This window comes from Salarias fasciatus, chromosome 5, assembly GCF_902148845.1.
Source record: "Salarias fasciatus chromosome 5, fSalaFa1.1, whole genome shotgun sequence".
Classification (NCBI taxonomy): domain Eukaryota; kingdom Metazoa; phylum Chordata; class Actinopteri; order Blenniiformes; family Blenniidae; genus Salarias; species Salarias fasciatus.
This window is the reverse complement of record NC_043749.1, coordinates 15516803-15540268: the sequence shown is the minus strand read 5'-3', so window position 1 is coordinate 15540268 and position 23466 is coordinate 15516803. Positions and strand designations below refer to the sequence as shown.

The 23466-nt window shown below is 40.9% G+C and overlaps 3 protein-coding genes across 5 annotated transcripts; 2 read left to right on the top strand and 1 right to left on the bottom strand.

The window, feature by feature from the left end:
• The first annotated feature begins 28 nt into the window (after positions 1-28).
• hdhd3 (haloacid dehalogenase-like hydrolase domain containing 3) lies at positions 29-4948 on the top strand. 3 transcript variants are annotated; one of them, XM_030091867.1, is made up of 4 exons: positions 29-94; positions 969-1303; positions 1659-2072; positions 4938-4948. In XM_030091867.1, exons 2-3 carry the CDS (start codon positions 974-976, stop codon positions 2052-2054), a joined length of 726 nt encoding a protein of 241 aa, XP_029947727.1. In that variant the 5' UTR covers positions 29-94; positions 969-973; the 3' UTR covers positions 2055-2072; positions 4938-4948. The 3 variants fall into 3 exon arrangements, with proteins under 3 accessions (XP_029947727.1, XP_029947724.1, XP_029947725.1); XM_030091864.1 differs by lacking the exon at positions 4938-4948 and having other exon boundaries at positions 1659-2314; XM_030091865.1 differs by lacking the exons at positions 29-94; positions 4938-4948 and adding an exon at positions 115-286 and having other exon boundaries at positions 1659-2314.
• A 2068-nt stretch (positions 4949-7016) lies between these two features.
• Positions 7017-10875, bottom strand: tgfa (transforming growth factor, alpha). The gene is made up of 7 exons (XM_030092256.1): positions 10744-10875; positions 9747-9902; positions 9439-9636; positions 8104-8218; positions 7649-7798; positions 7462-7553; positions 7017-7183 (listed from the first exon to the last, which is right to left on the bottom strand). The coding sequence occupies exons 1-7, from the start codon at positions 10784-10786 to the stop codon at positions 7176-7178; spliced, it is 762 nt and encodes a 253-aa protein (XP_029948116.1). The 5' UTR covers positions 10787-10875; the 3' UTR covers positions 7017-7175.
• Positions 10876-13377: 2502 nt separating this feature from the next.
• Positions 13378-21818, top strand: LOC115388717 (solute carrier family 2, facilitated glucose transporter member 11-like). The gene is made up of 12 exons (XM_030091979.1): positions 13378-13420; positions 13649-13747; positions 15981-16141; positions 16717-16841; positions 16964-17093; positions 17204-17352; positions 18119-18306; positions 18946-19056; positions 19430-19531; positions 20163-20238; positions 20684-20811; positions 21600-21818. The coding sequence occupies exons 1-12, from the start codon at positions 13397-13399 to the stop codon at positions 21816-21818; spliced, it is 1512 nt and encodes a 503-aa protein (XP_029947839.1). The 5' UTR covers positions 13378-13396.
• Positions 21819-23466: the final 1648 nt, after the last annotated feature.

Genomic DNA, 23466 nt, shown 5'->3' with positions numbered 1-23466 from the left:
AAGCTGTGGTCACTACTCTATGAGCATGCTGCCCCCTGCTGGACGGGATGAATCAATCACAACGCTGACAACAAACAACAACACATCAGTTTAGGTATTTATACGCAATACGAATTGCAGCGAAATAAAATATTTGTTACTGTGAAGACGGGAAAACGAACATTGTGCACGCAAACCGGCATTGTGCGGCTACAGCTGTGGACACAGCAAACCTATGAAGAAGAGTCCGGCTAACTTTAGCTAACTAAGCTAGCCGAGTTGACATCTGAAAGCCTGACCTTCTTCGGTAATGTTGCAACTTGTATAACCTGATGATTTTTGTCGTGACCTCTAAAGTCTTACAAATGCTGCCAGGAAGGCCGTCAATGAGAGATAACTGCGGTAGTTACTGGTGCTGCAAGGTACGGTACTGGACATTGTACTGGAGTTGGTAAATCTATCAATGAAGTGCGTGGTCACGCTGTGTAACCATGACAACGGTGACGCTACCGTATAGCGGGAGGACGTCGTGTAGCCATGTGTACTGTGAGCTCCTTTACTGAATAACTTCTTGTGCTTCTCTTTGTTTTGTTTTCCTTTACTTGATGTTCTCTGTGGAAGAGCCACCGTCACAGGGGATATCAGAAATGTGCTGTTTCATCTATCACAACTTAGTTATGAATGTCTGCAATACAGATCCAGTTCAGCTATTCTGTATTTAAAAGGCATGTGTGTTTCTGGTCTTTGGAGATTGAACTTGACATTATCTGTACCATTGCAGTACATTGTGTGTGGTTCACTACTCATTGTACAGTGAAAGCATGAACATATGTCAAATAACTGCTGCATTCAAATCAGAGCTTGCTAAACCTCAAAATTTTTGCATTGGGGATTTTCTGTGTAGCTTTGAAACAACCATCCTGGTCAGGAAAATCCAGAACTGCATCTGAACTGCTGTAAGTGTTGCTCTTGTCTTGTATTTGTTGCAGGTGCAATGCGGTCTCCGGTGCGCTGGGTGTTGTGGGACGTGAAAGACACCCTGCTGAAGGTGCGTGCATCTGTGGGTGAGCAGTACTGCAAAGAGGCTCGGCGTGTGGGATTGCACCTCAGTCCTGTGGAGGTCGATGCTACTTTCCGGCAGGTGTATCAACAATATTCCAGAGGATACCCCAACTACGGTGTTGCTCAGGGCCTGAATGGAGAAGCCTGGTGGATGAAGGTGGTGCGAGACACTCTTTCCCAATGCAGGGTAGAGGACCCAGCTCTGCTGAATACAGTAGCACACAATCTCTACCACAACTTTTGCAATGCAGAAAATTGGGAGGTAAATAATCATTTATGCATTTTTATACATAATGAATTAATATATTTTTTTAATTTTATGTTCCAAGAATGTGTGTAGACTCACACTTACAGAGTTAATACTCTGTAATGCAGTATTTTCTAAAGTAACTTATTGCAATATTTCACTTAGTTAAAATAGCCATCTGTTTTTGTATCTTTGTAATAATTAGAAACGAAAAAAATTAAATGGATTAATGCATTTGTCACGATTGTTTTGTGTTCTTAAAGCATTAGATGTAGAACAACAGTGTAAAACAGTTTGAACATTGCTCCTGATGTCAGTTCCAGTCTTCATGACCACACATGGATTCACTGAATGCGTTTTTTCGTTTCAGGTGTTTCCAGACTCAAAGAAAGCCCTGGAGAGTTGTACTTCTCTCGGATTGAAACTGGGTGTGGTGTCGAACTTTGATGCACGTCTTGAAGCAATTTTACATGCTTGCGAGCTGCGCTCTTACTTCAGCTTTTTAATAACATCAGAAGAAATTCGTGTAGCGAAACCAAGTCCGGCCATCTTTGAAAAGGCACTGCAGGCATGCGGAGTGCCGGCAGGCAGCGTGGCTCATGTTGGTGACCACTACGTCAAGGATTACCTCGCCTCTCGGTCCGTGGGAATCCACGGGTTCCTCATAGACAGACACAACAAGCATCGCCAGGCCGACATCCCTGCAGAGCATCGCCTTCGCTCACTGGAGGAGCTGGCATCGCGGCTTCAGGAGCATCTGGACTAAGGGCACACAGCTGGGAAGGTTGACCTGAGTCACCTCAACAGCATCCTCACTCAAAACAGATTAAGTGCTGGTGATGGGAATGGAGTCATCAGTATTGAAAGTCATAGATAATTAATATATTGCTTTAATGTGCCAGTTGTACGTACACTGTATAGGTATCATACAAGTCCGTTGTAATTAAAGTGGGGATAATAAAGTTTAAGAATCATCCAGTGTCTTGAACATAAAATGTGAACTACTCAGAAATACAGTATAAACAAGTCAAATAGTTTATATATTAGATTGATCCACCTGCAATTCAGGTGTATTTATGAGTGTATTTATTGACCAAAATATGATAACAAATTAAGAAAGAAATTAAATTGAATGGATTTCTCAAGCTTGAGAAGAATCTTGTCAAAATCATAACAAATATTGCTTTGTTTGCCTTAAGGACCTGTTTATAGAATGGCATATTTGGATGAAATACACAAAATCACGTTTGTCTTTGTATACGAAATGTAGAAATGCAAAAGACAAACTATACCCAGAAAAGGTAATTAAATAGTCAATTTTCAATTTGTTATTTCCAAGTCAATCAAATCTAGCTGTTAAGCAAAATAGTTAAATGTACCTGTTTAGTTGGAGTAGGACTGGGGCTACTTACGTACTTACATCACGTACTGTGTAGAGGTTTGGGGAAATACCTACAGAAGCCACTTGGAGATTTTGTTCAGACTTCAAAAAAAATCTATCAGGATCATACACAACGTGGGGTTCAAGGACCATACAAACTCATTGTTCTTAAGATCTAGCCTTCTAAAACTTGAGGACTTAATACATTTGAAATCTCTGTTAATACTCTACAAGGCAAGAAACAATTTACTTCCCGGTAACATAAATCGTCTGTTTGCTAATAGAGAGGGCAATTATTCTTCCAGGCAAATGCTTAATTTAAAAGTTCAACGTGTTCGTACGACCCTCAAAAGCCAATGTATTACCCGGAACAGCTTAGATGGGAACCTAAAAAGTGCCATAACTATACATCAATTCAAAAAACTGTATATGCGCCGTATTTTTGATAACTATGCCAAACAAACATAACACACACTGTGTGGCATGCCAGGACATGAATCTTGTACCACATAACACACACACATTCATAGGCAGGCACATGCACATGCTACTGTGTAATGGCCTGGGTATGGATGATAAAATTATGTACAAATACAACAACATTGCCATGTGACCCTCAGTGATATAATTACAAGATATGGGAAGGGGTAGGCACTGATAAGCTTCTGCTTCAGCCTACTCCTTTTGGGCTTTCATTGAATGGTTTTGTATATTTTGTTGACATGTTTATGTTATGTGATATGCCCAAATAAACGAAACGAAACGAAACGAAACGTATTAAGATTAGATTATCGGACAAATGTATTTGTAACTAATCTTTGTTGTTTAAGGATAGTTTTACGAAATATTCTGAAATAACTTTGTTCCGGCCACAATAAGTAATTTTTCCCCTCTCCTTATGAGAACATTTGATTTACAGGAAATTGTTTCCATCAGTCCATTGTAATTTCTGATGCTTTTGTAGACCAAATGATCAATATAGTAACATGATGAACACCTATATTGTATTTAGGTTATGCTGGTTGCAATTGCTCATCTTTAAAATTATTTATTTTTTATTACAAGAGCGACTGAGCTGTATACATTTTTATATTGTTTTTCCAAAAAGTTTCAAACTATTTGGAGTATTTGTCATTAATATTTAAAGTTCAGCATCATTTGATGTCACACAAAACCCAGTGTCGGTGGTAATGCCACACAAAACAGAAACAAATATTAAGTTATTTTGACCCTTTATAACTGATCACATTCGATAACTTCAAAAGTTTCTTCTATTTCTTACAAACTTCTAACATGATGACAACGAACCGAGGAGGGAATATTTTGCCGTCTAGCTTCAATAAAGCAGCTTTTCCACTCAGCATAAGCAGCTGAATGATGCATTACTCTAAAATATGACCTGAAAAATAACCAAAGTATTTCAGTGACAGTAAGTCTGTGGGTAAATACACACCCAGTGCTGCTGATTACTTACATATAGGGCAAAATACAAACGAACAGAAGATGATGGCATAGTTAGTTGGATTAAAGTAAAGTGTTGCCAAGTTTTTACAGAAATATATTAGGAGATTTCTCCAATTTTATTGAATTTTTAAAGTAAATTTAAAGCCATTCAAAACACTAATATATAGAAGCGACATAAAAATCTGTGAGGATTTTGAAGTCTTGAAACATCCTTTAATCACAGTTCAGGGTTAAAATTCCAGTAATTCGGTGAATACCACTATGAGCTGAAAGAAGCTGTTGTCTGCGTCTTGGTGCAAGCGTGAAAGCTGGTGGCACCGTTTTGATTTGTGCTCCCAGGAGCACCAGAGAAAAATTAAACTCCTTTTGAAGGAGGTCTGGATGATCTGACCCTTCAGCTGAAGATAGTAAGCTCAGATCATTCCCGTCGGTTTGGTGCTGCACTTAGCAGAGAGAAGAACAAGGCAGGGTTGCCTAAGCCTAATACCTTTGTAAATACTCTTATTTTAAACCATCTGGTCAGAGGCAGATACTGGGAGTGATGGGCTGAGGATCCAAAGGAGGAAATGTCGGAAAAAACACCAAAGTTGCCCTTCAATTCAAACCCGAGCCCCAGCCTCTAACAGGGAACAAGGTGTTGACACTTGTCCAAATTAAAATTGGAGCTTGCACACATTTCCCAACATCCATCTTCCACCAAATCTCCATGAAACATGAACTAAATCATCAAGGATTAATTCATTTTCCTCTATTTTGGTTCCGTTTCCTCAATTTCTTTCCTTTCCCACCAGTTTGTGTGGTAAGAGCGTTGTGTATCTTTAGAAGAGCGTCCACAAGAGCTGCTTAATTCAAAGCTGGTTTAGTAGCTCAGCCAGACGGCTCTAAAGGGCTCCACAGAAATCCAATTGTAAACATAATGGGATTGCGGAACAAGATGAAGCTTCTCATGCGGAGAGCTAAAGGGAAGACCCAGGAAGACGCGGCACGTTATGAGGAGAAGACGTCGACCGAGTGGCATCCTATAGAAACAAAACGTAACCTGGGTTGTGTTTTATGCGGCGAAGTCACTCCCGACCGCAAGTGTTTCAGCATTAATGGGTATGGATTCTGTGAAATGACAGACAAATAAACTGAATGGCCGCATAGAGGAGGGCTAAAACGTTTCCTTCAGCTATAAAAGCACTCAGGAGTTCGTCTCTTTGTTCACTTGTGCCTCGGGTTGAGGGGGTTTCATGTTGGCATTCCCGCATCTTGAAATATTCAGTGAAAGAAAGAAAAAAAAACAGAAGAACAGAGCGTCAGAAAATTAGGGTATTTGAAAAGAGAGGAAGAAAATGCATGAAGCTTCAGAAGTGAAAAGAGGGTCACGCAATGAAGTGAGAGATAAGACCCCAGAGACGGAGCAGTAATTACTAGGCCACGTACATGGGGAAAGGGGGGAAAAAAAAAAACCCACATACATTTGCATTTTTAATTCTTGGAAAACAAATTCAGATAATCAAGGCTTTCCAAATGTGAGGAAAAAAAAAACTGAAGAGGCAAAGGGAGAGAACTTATAAGATCAGCAGGAGGATGTTTTCAGATGACTTTCCATCGGTACACCATGTTTTCACTTTGATTTTTTTTTATACATCAATTCTGTAACCAACATAAAGTCAGAGACGCAAATATTCTTAGAGCGTAAACAAAGACACATTTATTGTCCCCTCAGAGTTGTGCTGGAATATAAAACACCCTCAACATTTGTCATTTTCACCTTTTTTAAACATAAAACCCATGTGCATAATATCAATCCGCAATTATTTATCAGTTACTTCATTCCCAAAAAAAAAACAAAAACAAAAAAAAAAATTCATTTTAATTCTAAGCTCACATTTAGAGGCTTTTCCATCTGTACTTGAAATCAGAGCAAAGGCAATGCTATAACAAACCATTCTTCTATACTGTGTTGTCATTTAAAAAGTATAAAAGCATGATTTCGGTGAGTGTCGTGCTCGAACCCGTGCCTCTCCCCATCAGACAGACTTAGAAAACATCTGTATTTGGCATCTCGTATGTCGACGCGGTTTTCACAAGTGACTACATAGTGCAGTGAGTGCAGTTTTTAAATCGATCAACAGTAAGCGAGCTCGCTGGAAAGTGCAATATTACAAAAGCAGTTTAGAAGGAAGTGGTTGCCCGTGTGTTGGTTCAGATATAGCCTGAAAAATCAAAAATCTCTGATGCGTGAAACTTTTCAAATACGGCCCCAAGAATAAAAAAATAAAAACTGATAAATACATTTCCTTTAGTAGCAACGCTCCATTCACGAGCAAAGTGTTCTCCAAATCATATCAAAAACAACAATGGAACCATTTTGCAGTTGCAGTCTGGATGTGTGACTGTTGACTGAAGTCCTGGAAATCTTTCTGCAGCCAGTCCAGACGACAATTCCTACTCCTGTCGGGTGACGTGAGATCCTTTCTTAAAAACACACACTAAAATGTTTGTAAAGCATAATTCCCCACCACCGTAGGTTATTAAAAATGTCCGTAGTGCTTGTAAAGTTGAAGTCTGTGCAAAACATATAAAAAGACAAAAATAGGAATTGGGTCCTTCTGGCAGGTTGAATTGTTGTCCCACGACCAAATACAAATATCTCTCCTCTGCAACATCCACACAGGATGTTTAATGGCCTCGCAGGTCTTTTCTACCGTCTTCTGGGCCAGACGAGCGGTAACCGGGACGCACACAGAATGCCCCGTGCAGGATTTTGCTGCAGCCTCCATCTCGGACTTTTGCAGAGGCAGCTGCAGCTCTCAGTACGTTTCCGCAGAGCGAAGTGAAGACTTCGCCGGGTTGCTGCAGTCGCTGAGAAAAGTATACGCGTATTTATACAACGGAGATTCCAACTTCCCGTATCAACAAGGCCTACCTCAGTCACACTTTGCCTCCGGCCGCTCGAGCCGCGTTGAGTGCAAATTGTGAGGGTTTGTGAGCCAGAAAAATAAGGAAAAACTAAAAATGTCATGAAGCAAACCGTGCATCTTCACAGATGTCCTCTCACACCACTGAAAGGCAAATAAACAAAAAGTTTAGAGAGAATCACATTTTTATTTCTTTTGCCTGATCATATATTTATATCTTCATCAATAGATTCTTAAGAAAACTGTAGATATTTTTTGTTTTACTAACTACTACAGTTGTGTCCTGCACTTGGCTCATATTCTTGCCAAAACAAATTCAATTCTTTACTCATTTCAACTGTGATATTTTCATAATCGTGCTTCTTTCCTTGCAGAGGATGCATAAATGTGACCTCGAAAGGCAGAAAAAAATGGAAAAGTACCGCTCTCCGACGGACAGCAGGACGCTCCATGCTTTTCTGTGATGTAGTAACGTGCATGGCTTCGTCTCCGACAGTCCCGCCTCCACCAGCAACTGAGGGAGGAAGCGGCAGAGCAGAGCGCTTACCCCTCTGCTTCGTTCATGAGCCGCTAGCCAAGTGAATCTGTTTGCCACGTAGTCTCACTTACTGTAGAAGTGTACACAACACCATGACGAGAACACACCCAATCACGCACAGCACCAGCACCGTGGCGACGGTCTGCTGTCTGTGATTGGTTGCTACCACCGCCAGCAGGTCAGCGTGCTCGCACCTCATCCCCACGAAGCCCGGATGACACCTGCAACACGCGGGGAAGGCCTGGAGGATAAATGGCGTGGCAGCGGAGTGCATCACAGCACGACAAGAGGGAATGAAACACGTTCACAAATGTAATATTGAGGAACTGGTGAGAGGGGAATTATGGGTGTTCTGCAGTGACGCTGCATACTGCAAACTTGATGGTGTAACCTGTAATGTTATGTAATGAAAAAAAAAATAGAACAAGGCATTTGCTGTAGTGATAAAACTCACAGATTAATGAAAAAATAAGGTGGCCAATGCTGGATGATGACATATTTGAAAATCAGTCACCTAATGACTTACACACATGCAGGTGTCTCCTCCAGTATCAGGAAGCGGCACGTGCCATGGAAGCAGAAATGCCGGTGGGTGTCTGGACAGTCGTCGAAATGAAACCTGACAGCCGCCGCCACAAACTCTGCAGAGATATAGACGATGCTGATATTGAGTTTAACAATAATGCTGCAAGACACAGGCAGCGATGTCAAGCTGTCCTCATTTCCCCTCAAATTAAACCTAGAAACAAAATCAGTTTAGGAGAGTGTGTCAAGCTTCACCCCGGGCGACCCATCATGCAGTGAGGCCAGAGCGCCAACCTCCAGGAGAATATCATAACTCTAAAAATAATCTAAGCCTCCAGAGACCTCGAGCAGCAACAAGTACTAAACCCTAAAGCTGACACCCACGCCACAAACTGGAGCTTTTTGTCTGCAGATGCGTGTGGATTTGTGGCGACACATCTCTCACTGTACCCAGGAGACTATGTTCAGCAGAAAACTCCCAAAGAGACGCCACAAACAAAACCTTCCATCTATTGACCCGCTTTATGACCCAGGGGACAGAACCGAAGTCTTCAGTGCACCTTTTTCCGCAGGCAGACGGCTCAGTTTTCACTCTGACAAACTAGACAACGGGGCAGAAAGTATCAGATTAAATTAACACCCAGACACCACCAAATGCACAGGCTGTACAGTCAGACGGATTCCTCGGATTCTGACACAGACTGAAGTCAGTGGAGCACGAGTGTCTGACACAGATGCCACAATATGGCATTCAGGGTGAGAAGGAGGAAGAACATCCAGACAGATAGCAGAATTTCAGCCTTCGTCACACACACACACTTCATTCCAACGGTAAATGGGCTTTTGGATTGCAGCCTACATGCATTGTCTCCGTCTTTCAGACTCTGTGAAAGCCCTCTGTTGTCCCTGAGGCATCTGCCTACCAACCCCTCTCTCATTCCATGAGATTTTGGCAGTCGAACCAGAGGAGACCCGGAGAGAGAGAAGCGGCGGCCTTCGGGGCGAAAAAGGCGCTTTTCAGATAATAATTCGATACTTTCGGTGCAGCTTTTGTGAAACAGATACTTACATGAACTGCTCATAATCTTTGATTTGCCACAATTGCGGCCCTCACTCATGCTAATAGGATCAATTATCAGAGCGCGCCACACTGTCTGTACTGGTGGTGCTTTGTATCTCAGTGGGAAACGGAGCCGAAGACCCCCGCCGTGGGCTGCCAAGAGGACAACCACAGCTTTTAACATGAAATACATTGACCCATTTTCTTGGGGCAGCCTGGAGATCACCTTGAGCTTTCAACAGCTTTTACAGACTCGATAGCCGAGTTGAAACTTACTTTTAGCCGGGCGGACGTTATCAGTAGTGGCTGCAATGAAGCTTGGGACAGAATTGTGTGCGCTGCTGTTTTTTGGGGCGCTGCTTGGTGAGGATTCAGCAGCAGCAGCAGCAGCAGCAGTAGAGGTGTTGCTGATTGAAACTGTGGCATTACTAATTGCTGAATTTGTCCGTTCTGCTCCAAATGTCGGAATAGAACCTGTCAATAAATCAAAACAGCTTCAATGAGAACATTACGTAATCCAGTTCAACAGGAAACTCTGAAAGTCATTTTGATTTCTTCAAAAGCTTTGATGTTACTTTACTTACTTTTAACTGCAGGTATGACGGTGGTGCCCCCGCCGCTGGCTGCTACAGGGCTGCTACTGGAGGAGTGCGAGGCAGCAGTGGAGCTCGAGTCGATGGATAGATTTGCTTCGATAATGGTTGAACTACTCTGCCCTACTCCAAAGGTAAAGAGCGAACCTGCGAGCAGAATACACACAAATGTTAGTTACATGACAACTGTTCTAATGTGGAGAAAAATGAAGGAGGAAACAACAAATCTCCGCTAGATGAAGAACAAGAATACCAAAAAGGTTCACCGTAAAACTCACCATTAAGTACCACAGACATACTAAAAGTACCTAAAGGAATATAAAAGATAGATATTACTGTATGGTAGCTTTTTCCTCTTATAGACTGAAGCCAGATATCAGATATCACATCTTAATATTGATGTGAACAACCTGAAGGTAAATTCCAGCATTCCACCCATAAAGATGTGACCTCCAATGTGGTATCGATGCTTCATTGAGTAACTGGTACCCAACAATAGTAACAGGGTCACGCATTCACTAAAAGGATGAGACCAAAGCACTATAAATACTGCAGGCCCTGCAAAGGCACGCGATTACTGAGCAGAGCTTGTGAAAAGAGAAAGGGTAGTTTGATGTAAAATCAAACAAGTGAAGCAAAAACATCAGAAGGGATGTGAAGGACATAGACACACAAATCATATGACCCCTTCCATTTAGGTTATCAATATATTGATTAAGGACAAAATACCAGGTGTAAGTGATAACACTGAGGATGAACACAAGTGGATTAACGCCACAATAAAGCTTCCTTTTGATGACTGAAAAATCGCTTCAAATGTTATGAATTGTATTGCACAGATCGTTATTTCGATTTCTGAACGCAAACGAGGATTATTTCACCAAAGCTCTGTGAGATTTAAGCACCGTGAGTGTTTATCGGAATTCTGACTAATCTGATCGACACATAAGTGACAGAACGCCATTCTCCTCCAGAACCTGGCACTCACCGCTTATGAGAAACACTGTATCCCAGAATATCCGTGTCATCATGACGAGCTGTGGTCCAAACTGCGGCTTGAGTGAATCTCGGGCGTGTTAAAGAAACCACATCAGTCATGAGTGCTGCAGGGCTGCAGGGCGAGCAGGAAAACACTCTGCTGTCTCACACACACATCTCAACACACGACCACCTAAACCCAGGCGAGAAAAACTCACTTGGGTTCAATTTCCTGTCTTTTCTTTTCTTTTTCTTTTTTTTTTTCCGTCTCTAGATGTCCGATGGCTGAACTTCAATTGAGGAAACTCGTGTAATCCTGTCAGAGCGGACCAATTAGAGGCGGGGAGGGAGGGGATCTCATTATGACCTCAATATGAAGGATTCCTCCCCCATTCTCTCATTTTACTCACATCTCAGCCCAAATATAACGTGAGAATTATGAAACGAGTGTGCGGTCACTTATTCTAAGCACTAATGTGTTCGAGCCTATTTGCAAATAGCAGTTTATTTTCAATTTTGTTAATAACTCAATGATGCAAATAATATTAAAGATAAATTAGCACTTAAATTTTTAATTTTTCAAAGCCTTTGAAAAAGCCAATTGAAGTATACTTATAATTTTTTAATGTTCTCATTTGCATCAATTGGTTTTGTTCTTCACCAGTGCATACTGCTTTGCTGGTCCGTCTGTTCATTCATCTGTCCAACAGTTTGCTGCAGACCAAAATATCTTTTCGACTACTGGCTGCACTCCCGTGAAATCTGTTGTGTGTATTTTAAAACTCCATATGATAGTTTCTAGTGTTCATAGTGGGTTCCTGATCTCCTCTCATTACTGCATCAAGATCAAGAAAGGTGAGAAAGCTTTCCAGGAGAGAGCAGTCCATGCAGCGTTTTAAAAATGTTGAAGAAAATGTTGAAAACTACAGACAATATTTTGCATATAATATTCATTCATCCATTTCTCTATTTATTTTATTTATTTATTGATTTGTTTGTTTTTTACAGTTCCTCTGGTGTTCTTAAAGTCACACTTGGTTAATTTTATACCAGCCAAATCAAGCAGTTGTAGCACTGGATAGCATTATATATTATTTGTGTCCACACATTTCATACAAAGGAAATGCAGCTTGTTTTAATCAATATAAACAGCAATATCTACAAAATGAAAGCAACAATGTTTGGGATAAGTGTCACTTCAGCAGTGAGGTCATGTCAAAAACAGCTATGGAAAAATTAAACAATAAGATAAAGTAAAGTTAATGATAAAGGATAAAAGACACACTACACATGGACACACTGAGCGACTCCAACCGAAGGGGAGAAGAAGTAATTCTGACATCTGAATGAACTGCTGAAACTCTGAGGAGCAGTGACTCACTACTGCCATCCTGTGGACAAAAAGTGGAAGGAACTGAATCAAAGGAATAAATTCATGAAACTGAATTGAATTGAGTTGAATAGCTTTATTTTCGTTATTTGTCACATACATTGAAATTACAGGTGCTTCTCCTCTTGTGCATCAATCAAAGTAAAGTGGAAGAAGTAGACAAATGAGTAAATGTACACATAAGTACACAGATAACATTCCGTTATGTGGTAATTTCGTGTAATTTCCGCACTATATCAGGCCAAGGAGTATAAATGACCTGCTGGCCCACGGCTAAAAACTTTTTAATCGTCTGGATGTGCAGTAAGCCATCAGTGATCTGTAGGACATGCCAGAATGCATAATTTCATACTAATCCGGGTGCCAAATTCCATCCGGTTATCCTCTGCGTCACTTCATCGGACAGTCTAACAGGGAATAAGGAACACCAGTCCCTCCCAGAACAACCTGACTCATTAATCTGACCTGGTTTTGGCCTGTGGGAAACCAGAAAACCGTCGCAGTCATGCATCAGTAAATTATTCAAACTTGATGGCAAACCTACGATTATATTGTGAGGCAGTTAAAAAGTTAGTTGGAGGAGCAGAAATATCATTGTTGATATTATTATACGCTTCTTTCTTTTTTTTTTGCGTATGTTGCTATTAATTTCTTGTCATGCTTAATAAAAGCCAATGATATATATCTAAACTGTAATTAATTAAATGGTTTTCTTTAAAAGGGTATTACTGTAGTAATACACGTTAAAGGCAAACCATGAATCTCTTGAAACTCGGTTCACACATTTAAAGCATAATAAAGAAATTCTGAAGACCAAATAACATTTTAACTGTGTGACGAGCGCATGTGTGATTTATTCACATTTATTCACATTCCACAGCAGGCAGCCTGTCCTTTCCTGAAACCTGTTTGACAGTGAAGACAACCTTGACGCTTCACCATCGACCTCCTTCCAAACACTGCGCGCGCGCCGCTGCTCCCCATCGCTCCCTGCGGACGCTCACCTGCTCGCGGACGGCCACAGTGGGTCAATAATTATTTCGGCATTTAGAGAGTCCCGGTGAGACGTTAGCTCGATGGGAGCGTTTGCGTCCAAGCAGCTGATTGCGCAACTGCAGCCAATCAGAGGAGGCCTGGCGAGAGCTGCGGGCGCGTGCTAGAGCTGCTGCTGCTGTGTGAGGTGCAGATATTAGAGGTGGACTGACCTCAGGGTGCTGTCGGACTTCACCAACTCACTCTTCTTCCTGGTTTTTATCTCCATCTCACCTCAACCATGTCGCAAACAGATGCACAGAAGGTAAATATTGAAAAGTTACTTATTTGATAAATTCTCTTTCAAAGCTTCTGCTTTTTTTTAGTGATTGTTTAGTTGGTTGTCAGGTCAGTTGAGTTGCTTTTATTTTTCATTGTCACTTTACAACATGGATGACATGTAGCAACACAACCATATCTATCTATCTATCTGTCTATCTATCTATCTATCTATCTATCTATCTATCTATCTATCTATCTATCTATCTAACAGGGCAGTCCTCTGACATTGGTGCTAATGGTTGCTTCTGCAGCCATTGGAGGGACTCTCCAGTATGGCTACAACCTTGCCATAATGAACGCTCCCACAACTGTAAGTTTTTTGTGCGTGTATCTGTGTCAAGTGATTTTGTTCCCCTCTTGCTGATTGTTAATATTGTTCTCATAGCCTTGATCATGTTCCATTTTGCTTTATCTACAATTCCCCATGACAGTATTTTTTGTCATCTATAGAAAAATATCAAAACTAACCCGAGCTTTAATGTCTCCCAGTGTGAAGGTGCAATAACAGAGCGGTAAAGGAATACCCGTGGTACTCCTGGATGTGTGTGTTTTATGATCTTTGTGTGAGCTTTGCAGACCTGCACTGATGTTCACTCACAGTATGATTTGGCACAAAGAAGAAAAAGAGCCAAATTGTGTCTGTCATTCCTTTTTATAACCACTTGTTCATTGCTTTGCTTAGCCCATTCAGCACCAGACTGAGACATTTTAGAGTTGTAGAATTGCCATAAAGTTATAATAAGTGAGTGCCTCTTTTTTCTCAAGATAACTTCATCTGGCAGTTCATCATCAGTACTGAGCAGCTGATGTGGGCCACTGGAGTAATTAATATAGAGACACAAATTTTAACTGTATTCAACTCATCTCAACTTTGTTTATGTAGCACTTTATAAAACAACTACAGCTGAACCAAAGTACATATATAGGTAGACATGAAAGCCTAAAGACAAAGTGCAAGATGAAATACTATAAAAACAATGATAAAAACAATAAAAAGAATAGGAGTAGAGTCTCAGGCTGGGTTTAAAGCCCAAGGAATACAAATTAGCTTTAAGATTAATTTTGAAAATGGTCGGCGAGGGGGCCTGTCTGCTCATTCCATAGCTTTGGAGCAGCAACAGAAAAGCTCTGTCCCCTGTGAGCTTCTGTTTGGACCTCGGTACCTCCAGGAGCAGCTGATCAGCTGACCTGAGGGCCGAGGAGGAGCACTGAGGGAAGCAGCTCAGAGAGCGAGACCATTCACAGACTTCAAAACAAATAAAAGAAGAATTTAAGTGTTCCTTCTTCTGTGCTCCAGTTAGTGGCAGTGCAGCAGTGTTTTGGACCAACTGGAGCCCTGCGAGGGACAACTGGCTCATTCCAGCATAAAGTGCATTGCAGTAATCCAGTCCAGACATAATGAAAGCCTGGATTACAGTTTCAAAGTGCCGAAATGCAAGAATTGGCTTCACCTCGGCCAACTTTCTAAGATAGAAAAAGCATACCTTAACCACTGTGCTTATCTATGACTCAGATTTAAAGCCGCTGTCTATTATAAATCCCAGGTTCAAAACTGCTGGCTTCTTGTGTGGAGCCAAACGGCTCAGTTCAGCAGGGGGCATTCACAGGAGCCACTGAGACCAAACACGATCACCTCTGTTTTTTTTTCTTACAAACTTTGAAAAGTTCAACGCCATCCAGACTTCAATGTCATTGGACATTGCAATAGAGGTGTTAGTGAGCAGGCCTCTTTCTTCCTTAAGACATAAATCTGACCGTTGACCATGTAGCATTGAAATGAGATTCTGTGCCTTCGAAAGATAGACGTGAAAAAAACAGAGGCCCTAAGATGGAGCCCTGTGGAAACCCATGTGACAGAGGAGTGGTGAAGGATTCAGAGAGCTAGGCTAACACACATTGTTGTATCTGCCAGGTAGGATCTCAACCATTCAAGAGCATGACCACTGATTCCAACTGGGTGCTGCTATCGGGGTATTAAGGTGTCATAGTAAAGTGTCGTGATCCACGGTGTCCAATGCAGCTGTTAGGTCCAGCAGAATAAGAACCTCATAAAAACCCAAACAATGCAGAATTGCTGCGATGCGGGGGTTTAAAGCCAGACTGGAAAACCTCTAGGATACTGTTAGGTGTTATTTAGCTGCAGGTAAACAACCTTCTCATAGATTTTAGGAGTCAAAGGCAGTTTGGATATTGGCCTAAAATTAACCGGCCTAATTCCAAGCCTGATCCAGGCCAATTCCTCTGATTTGTGGTCGTTAATGTAGTTTCTATATGTCTTATAAGGTCCATGAGTTTTGACTACAAGAATATCCGTTGCAATCAATGTTAGCACGACAGGATAGCAGTTAAAAGTTAAAAGTTACAGAAATTTTGTTCTAAAAAGCAACGCAGTAATACTGATGTGTGAAGACTTCAAACTTCTGCAGCAAACCTTTGACAATTTGCTGCTATGCTCCTCAATCCTGAAGTTTTGTTAGTAAAACTGTGTTGATCAAATTCATTGTTAGAATGTTTGGTTAACTTGCTGTTTTTTTCTTGTTCAGTTTATTCAAACTTTCATCAACGAGACCTTCCTGGAGAGGTGGGATATCCAGTTGGAAGACTACCAAGTGACGCTGGTCTGGACAATCATTGTCTCCATCTTCTCGTTGGGAGGGTTGGTTGGAGCGCTTATCGCGGGGCCAATGACCATACGCTTCGGGAGGTAGGAGATGTCGCCTTGTTTGCCAATGCGTGAGTGCATACAGTTAGGGATTGAGTGTACAGAGGCAATGATTGACCCATTCAGATGCACATGTGAGCATGAAATGAAGCTGTTAATGTACTTTCTTCTCTCATGTGTCGCTGAACAGTGTGTCTGTACCCTGCAACTCCAGAGCTGCACGTGGCTCCCTGCTGCTGTCACGAAATTCTTTTTTCTATTATATTGCAGTTTGTGAATCATTCTTAGATTTATGTGAAAATGAAGAGTTGAATATGGATAGACTCGCTACTTGTGCTGCATTTGTTTTTTCAGTGTTAAATAATTTGCAGCTCCAGACTACCATCTGGAAAGGGAGAAAAATCGGCTTTGTCAGTTGTAAAGATTGCAGACCCCGACAGTGAATATTCACTGTACCAACAGTTTATTTCAATGACATAACCTGATTTTTTTTGTGTGTTCTTCAACAACTTTCTTTTCAATCAATCATATTATGCATAAAAAACACAAACATAGAGTTTTCTAAAGGTCTTAAGCTCTAATTGATCTCATGTAATCATCCTGTTTCTCTCCCCAAGGAAGAAATGTATGCTGCTGAACAACATTTTCCTCATGAGTAGCGCACTCCTGGCCCTGACAAGTAGAGCTGCCAAGTCTTTTGAAATGATTATTATTTCTCGTGTCCTGGTTGGAATAAACGCAGGTATGTCAGCAAATGCATACATTGTCAGAGCACATGACATGACATGACTGAAACATTTATATAAAACAGTAACCACAGAATTTCAGTATGAATTGAAATAGAAACCTCTGTTTGTTTTGCAGGGATCAGTATGAATGTACAACCCATGTATTTTGGAGAAAGTGCACCGAAGCACTTAAGAGGAGCGATCTCTTTGTCCTCGGCTGTTTTCACGGCGTTTGGCGTTGTGTTAGGACAGGTGATTGGACTCAGGTAGGATGGATCTTTACCCAATACTTGTACACATGCCTAAAATAAGATTTGAAACCTCCTTAAATCAGAAAAAAACGTCCTCAATAACCATCTGATTGATTCATTTAAAGAGAGATTTTGGGCAGCGAGCCATGCTGGCAGTACCTTCTGGCCAGTAACGCGGTTCCCGGCTTCATCCAGCTGTTGACCCTGCCGTGGTTCCCAGAGAGTCCCAGGTACCTGCTCATCGACAGGGGCGACAAGGAGGGCTGTATAAATGGTAGGTGTAGCGATACATGACACTGAATCTGCAGTGCAAATTTTATGTTTGGGAAGATTAGCGCCACACACTGAGAAGAAACACTACAGCGATTACAAAATTAAACTACAATGTCATTTCTTTTGTTTGGAAAATTGGGTCAAATGAGGATTGTCTAATCCCTTTCACACATGCGCACACACACATAATTCTCTTTCTTTTCCAAATTTGTTAGTGTCGTAAACACAATAGAAAAAAAAAACATGGTTAAAATAAACATATGACTTTTTTAAAAGGTGAGCCCAAAGCGTTGTCTTGTCACTAGAAGACGTCAGCTTTGATTCTGAGTGCTTTCTGTCTGGAGTTTACATGTTTTCCCTTGGCCTGAAGTGGCCAGTCCTGAAAGGCATTGCTGACTTTATCAGCATTACATTGCGACAGACTCCAGCTTCTGTGAATCTAGCATGACCACAGTGAACACTCGAGCTGGATCCATGATGGATGTAGTGTACTGAAACAGGCCATGTTGGTCTGGAAAACAGCTGACACTTTGAATTAATCAACACACAATGATAAATGTGTAGAAAGAGTCAGAAAGAAAAGATTCTGCTGTGGATAAAAAGCTTCATCAAGCTATATTTTAGCTCAAATGATTTTAATTAATCTAAAGATAACCGAACATCCATAACTATAGATTTCTTTTTCTCTTGTGGCTTTCTATGTTTTTTTTTTTTCAATTATAAATCTTGTCTCAGGTAATAAACTGGTTGTCATTTTTCCTGGTCAGCTCTGAGGCGTCTGCGAGGGTGTGAGGTGCAGAGCAGCGAGCTCGACGAGATCATGCAGGAACAGGCTGAAGCAAAAGGCCTGAAGCCGAAGCAGCCGTGGGAGCTCTTCACTGACCGCTCCATGCGCTGGCAGCTCATCACAGTCATGATCATCAGCAGTGCCATGCAGCTCTGCGGCAATGACTCGGTAAGAAGGACTGTCCGCCTGCTCTGATCAGAAGACAGATGTCTCCTGTATGTGCAGCGTCTCTGATAGTGTTGAAAATATTAGGCCTATTGTTACATAATCCACAGGAACAAGTGTAACTGATCCATGGGTACAGAAACAGTCTCAGATGTTCTTTTGGCTGCAGTTTCTTGCTCCTGTGTCGGGAAGGTAATGAGAAATTTGAGATGATCCATCAGCAGTTTGTGTCGTCCCTGGATTTCTTTACATTACAACAGGTCACATCAATAATGGATTCTGCTGATGAAGCTCCGTCCCTTACTGTTCAGTCCGATGAATGCAGCTCATTGTTTTGAACGTGCTTCATGGAAAACTGGGCTTTATCTTCTGTTGTGTCAGATTTTTTTTTCCAAATCTATATAGAAATGTTTAAAATTACTAGGCTTATTTGCAGAGATGCATGAAAATGCCAACTCAATACTCAAGGTTTTTTCAGGCTTGTAACCACATGGTTGGCTCTTGGCAGCTTTAGTGAGAGGACTTGGTATTAACACAATTACTCTATGTACAAAAAAATACTTTAATCAGCTTATCAACCTCTTGTAACAAGCAATAATGCTCTGCAGCACACAGCTCATGTCTTTTTCTTTTTCCTCACAGATCTACTTCTACGCATTTTATGTGTTCAAAGAGGCTGGGATATCTGACGAAAAAATCCAGTATATCACTATCGGCACCGGAGCATGTGAATTTACAGCCTGTATCATGTGTGTAAGTATCCGTCACTAAAGCTCCTCATTATGTAACCAGCTGGAGGCAATAAGAGACTGTTGTTTGCATTCCTGAAGCTTTAATGCAGCCTGAGAATAACTTCAAGTACTGTACATAAAGTAGCTTTTACATTGTTTTACTCTAGTGGGAACTCCTGCTTCATATACAATAGATATACTAAAAAAAATGATGTAGCAACAAATTAATGCAGGAAACTAAGAGATTATATCTATAATTACCAAATACATCATAAATATAAACTTTTGATTTCTCAAAGTGATGAGCACAGCTTTAATATATATATTTTTTCAACACTGATGTGTCCAAACTAGTAAATTTAGAGTTTTAATGTTGTTTTTTTTTTAACTTCCAGAACCTTCTGATTGAGCGCAAAGGCCGGCGGTTCATGCTGATGGGAGGCTTCATCCTCATGACCGTCTGGGCTGTGGTCTTCACGATCGCTCTGTCATTTGAGGTGATCATCGCGCCTTCATTTCTCCAGACAGACTTCCTGTAAATTGAAGATCACGTCATTTCACTGACAGAGATGCTTTCACTCTTGGAATACTCAGTGTCAGTTGAAGAACACTATTAACAGGCAGATTTAAAGTGAGCAGCGTCAAGTATCATGTGCTGTTCTGCTCATTTGTTTATCTATGAAGTAAAACGTGGCCTTTTGTTGGTGCACGAAAACAGCATGATTACTCTTTTGTTTGCTCTCCTTGGAGGCTCATCCATTTCTGAGAGTTTGACTGTTTTAAACACATAAACATGGTGCTTTTTTAGAACTGCTGACTGACTGAGAGTCAATTAGGTTTTTTTAATCTTAATTCCAAACCGTTCAGACCATACGGTAAAGTTTCAGGAGTTAATGTTCTGGATGAAGCTGTATGAAACGTTTCATTGTGGCCACTCGGCCACTAGGGGGATTTATGAGCCCACATTCAAGCTGCAGCGTGACCTGTGTGGGGTGAGAAATAGTTAAAGGTTTCATGAGTTTAGACAGTAACTTGTGGTATTACCAGCACACTATTGCCCAACTAACGTGTCAAAGTTTTACCCGCTCATGTATTTGCTCTCTGCTTTCTTCCCTCACGTTTAAACAGCACCTCATAAGCTGGATGCCCTACCTGAGCATGACCTGCATCTTCACCTACATTCTGAGCTTTGGCATGGGACCCGGTCAGACTAAGTTTAAACTTTTATGTGTGACACTCCAAAAATGGCTTTCACCTGTATTTACGCACATTTCAAACTAAAACGCTATTGCATTGGCTTGTCTTGTCAAACAAATACTGCAGTAAATGAACATTGACGTGGTGTAAATTAAACATGAATATTGAACTGTGAAGCATCTAATTGACGTTTGATGAAACAAAAAATACATAAAATCTCTTCTTCGTCAATGTTCATTCTTGATAACAGCCTGAAATCGTACTGCTTTTCTTACTCTCCCACCCCCTGTGGACTGATTTAAAGTGATTGTGCTGTGACGTGTACTACTAATGCATGCATTTTTTTTAGAGTTTGTATTATTGGCCATGCATTGTTCACAAGTGACGTTCTTTTTTGTTGAACATCGGCCAAGCTGGTCTAAAAATATACTGTATTTGCATGTTTTTCTCAGCTGGAGTGACAGGCGTGCTTCCCACTGAGATCTTCAATCAGACCGCTCGACCAGCAGCCTACATGATCGCTGGTTCCATGATGTGGATCAACCTGTTCATTGTTGGAATGATCTTCCCATTCCTAGTGGTGAGCATGTCCATCAATCAGTATCTGTATACCAGATAGATTTTAAAAATGTAGACCCCTTAGTAAGCATGTCTACAAGCATTTCATGCTGAATATGCACACAGCTTTTTCAATTATTTTTAGGACAAGACAAAGGTGTGCTGCTCTGTGTAAAACATGGAGATCAAATCAGTGTGAATGCTCTGATGCTTGAACTGAAATGTGAACAAACAGGCAATTAAAACACACCTGTGAGAGAAATAACATCAGGGGTGCCTCAGTCCTTAGAGCAGGTCATCACAGTGTTTGCTGTTCAATTCTCATCTCCTTCTGCGGACGTGGAGCAAAACTCTGAATCCCAGGTTCCTCCTGATGGTGTACCAGCACCGTTCATGTGTGTCTGCCCACTCATCGTGACACAGGAGTTCTGAGGTTGTGATTACATAAAAAGAACCGCAGGGATTAAAAGTCATTACATCGTACTGCTCTCAATTTAGCTTTGCCCAGTTAAATAGTTTCCAACTTGTGTCTGCTTGGTGTACTCACAAATCACTAAAGAACACTTTTGAAAGTTGTTTTTCTTTAATACGCAGAAAAGGTTCTGCGGTAAGCATTTATAAAATGATGGAGAAGTATTTTGTTGGCATGAACAAGAAGCCATGAAGCAGCACATGAAAATAAAACATCACCAAAGTTGAGAGAAAAATAAATGAAGCTTTAAATAACCATCCAGCGCCCCCCAGAGTCCAATGTGTAAAACTGAATTTCGGGTTGAACGTTTGACCGATTTTTGTGGCCTTCCTTTGCAGAGCGAGCTGAGCGAGTACTGCTTTGTCCCTTTCGGGGCGGTCTGCCTCTTGTCCGCCCTGTACGTCGGCCTGTTTCTGCCGGAGACCAAAGGGAAGTCTCTGTCAGTCATCACCCACGAGTTCCACAAGCTCAACTTCAAAGGCCAGGACAAAGACTTTGAATCCCAGCCTCACGTTGAGTACCAGCTGGGCGAAGTGTGTCACTCCACGGCACTGTAAACACACGTTTGGCCTCAAAGAAGAACCTGTAAGGAGTGGAGCGGTTCAAGAGGAAGACAAGCAGATCCCCTCTACCTCCTTTTTCTCTAAGCAGAGAGGATATTTCTGCTCTGTCACTGACTGACGCGAGGTGAAACCCACCACCACCACTGTGACGGAAGCAATGAGTTTTCATGTTCTCAGTGCGTTCAATATTTGCTGGTGCTTATTGTCAGTCTTTCTGAAAGCATCAGATTTAAGGTGGTTTCCTATAAATGATTCCTCATTTTAAAAGGTAATGCAGTAGTATTGAATTTGCTTTGATATATTTTTTCCAAGACTAAGAAAAAAATGACCATCTCAGCTAGTTTTCACTTCGCCCTTTTTTTTAGATGTCAAAGGTAATTGCAAATTACGTATTACTGTTTTGATTTTACAGGACACTGTATTTTCTCATGCATAGTTTTATGACCCAGGTCATGTATGTTAGTATTAGATGATATATTTCCTTTTGGAAAAACGTCAATAAGCACACAAATGCATGGGTTCTTACTTTTTAATCTGAAAAGGTATTGTGGAAGTATGAATGCTTACAGCAAAGATGGAATTTTTTTTTACCTGTATAGGTGATATCTTTTTCTTAACCATGTGAAAATGGTGTATTGAAACACAGACAGGACCTTTTCTCAAACGCAAACAGGCTCCATATGTGTTTTATGTTGTATTTTTCTTCGTGTAGTGTCAGATTTATTGCACAAGCTTGTGAACACACTTAAGAGCCTTGAACAAACTGAAGACGGAGCCACTAACAAACACACACACTACAATTCATATTGCAGAGCTTCAGGAAGCTGCCGTTTTTTTGTTGTCCAGAATCATCTGCTTTAGAAATGTTTCATGTTTATCACAACATATTTCTGAATTTATTAAAGCACAAGAAGAGGGACAGAAAAAGTGAAGACTTTTATTGAGACCTTTGTACTGACAATCACTTGTAAAGCACTTTAAAATGTATTTGATTTGTATAAATGTGTCATTGAAATATCATTTGATTTGTCTTACTGAAGATATTCAATAATAAATAAATTTATACACTCAATCAAGGTGTGTATGTTTCATAAAGTTCATGCTTTCAGTTGTTTGTTTAGCTACAAGCTACTGAGGAATTCAAATTTTCTCTCTTTTAATGATTCGTCAATACATTACATAATATGGTGCGATTCATTTCTCACAATGCAGCTGAAGTGCAAACTCATGGAAGCTTTCAATTGGCAAGCGATCCTGGTGTAAAACCTAAGATCCAGGAGCCAAAAGCAGCTTGAAGGGCTCTGATCCGGCTGGTCAGTTAACCCTGACTGGAAAAATACAACTCAATATTTCAGTGCTATTTCTGATTCATATGTTGTTTTATCATGAGTACTGGACACAATAGATCACTGAGACCTGAGACAAGATATCTTCAATGTAACGGTTAAAAAAAACACGTCATGCATTGCCAGCAACGTTTCATTAGAACAACTATGAGCAGAAGCGTAGTGAAGGTTGCAGGAATTGTGAAAACTGAGAAGATTTAACAACATTAGCCTGAAGAGAAACGCTGTTTTGACTGATTTACCAAAAAAAAAGCAAATAGTTGAATTGCATTTTTGAATATAAATTTTTAAAAAAG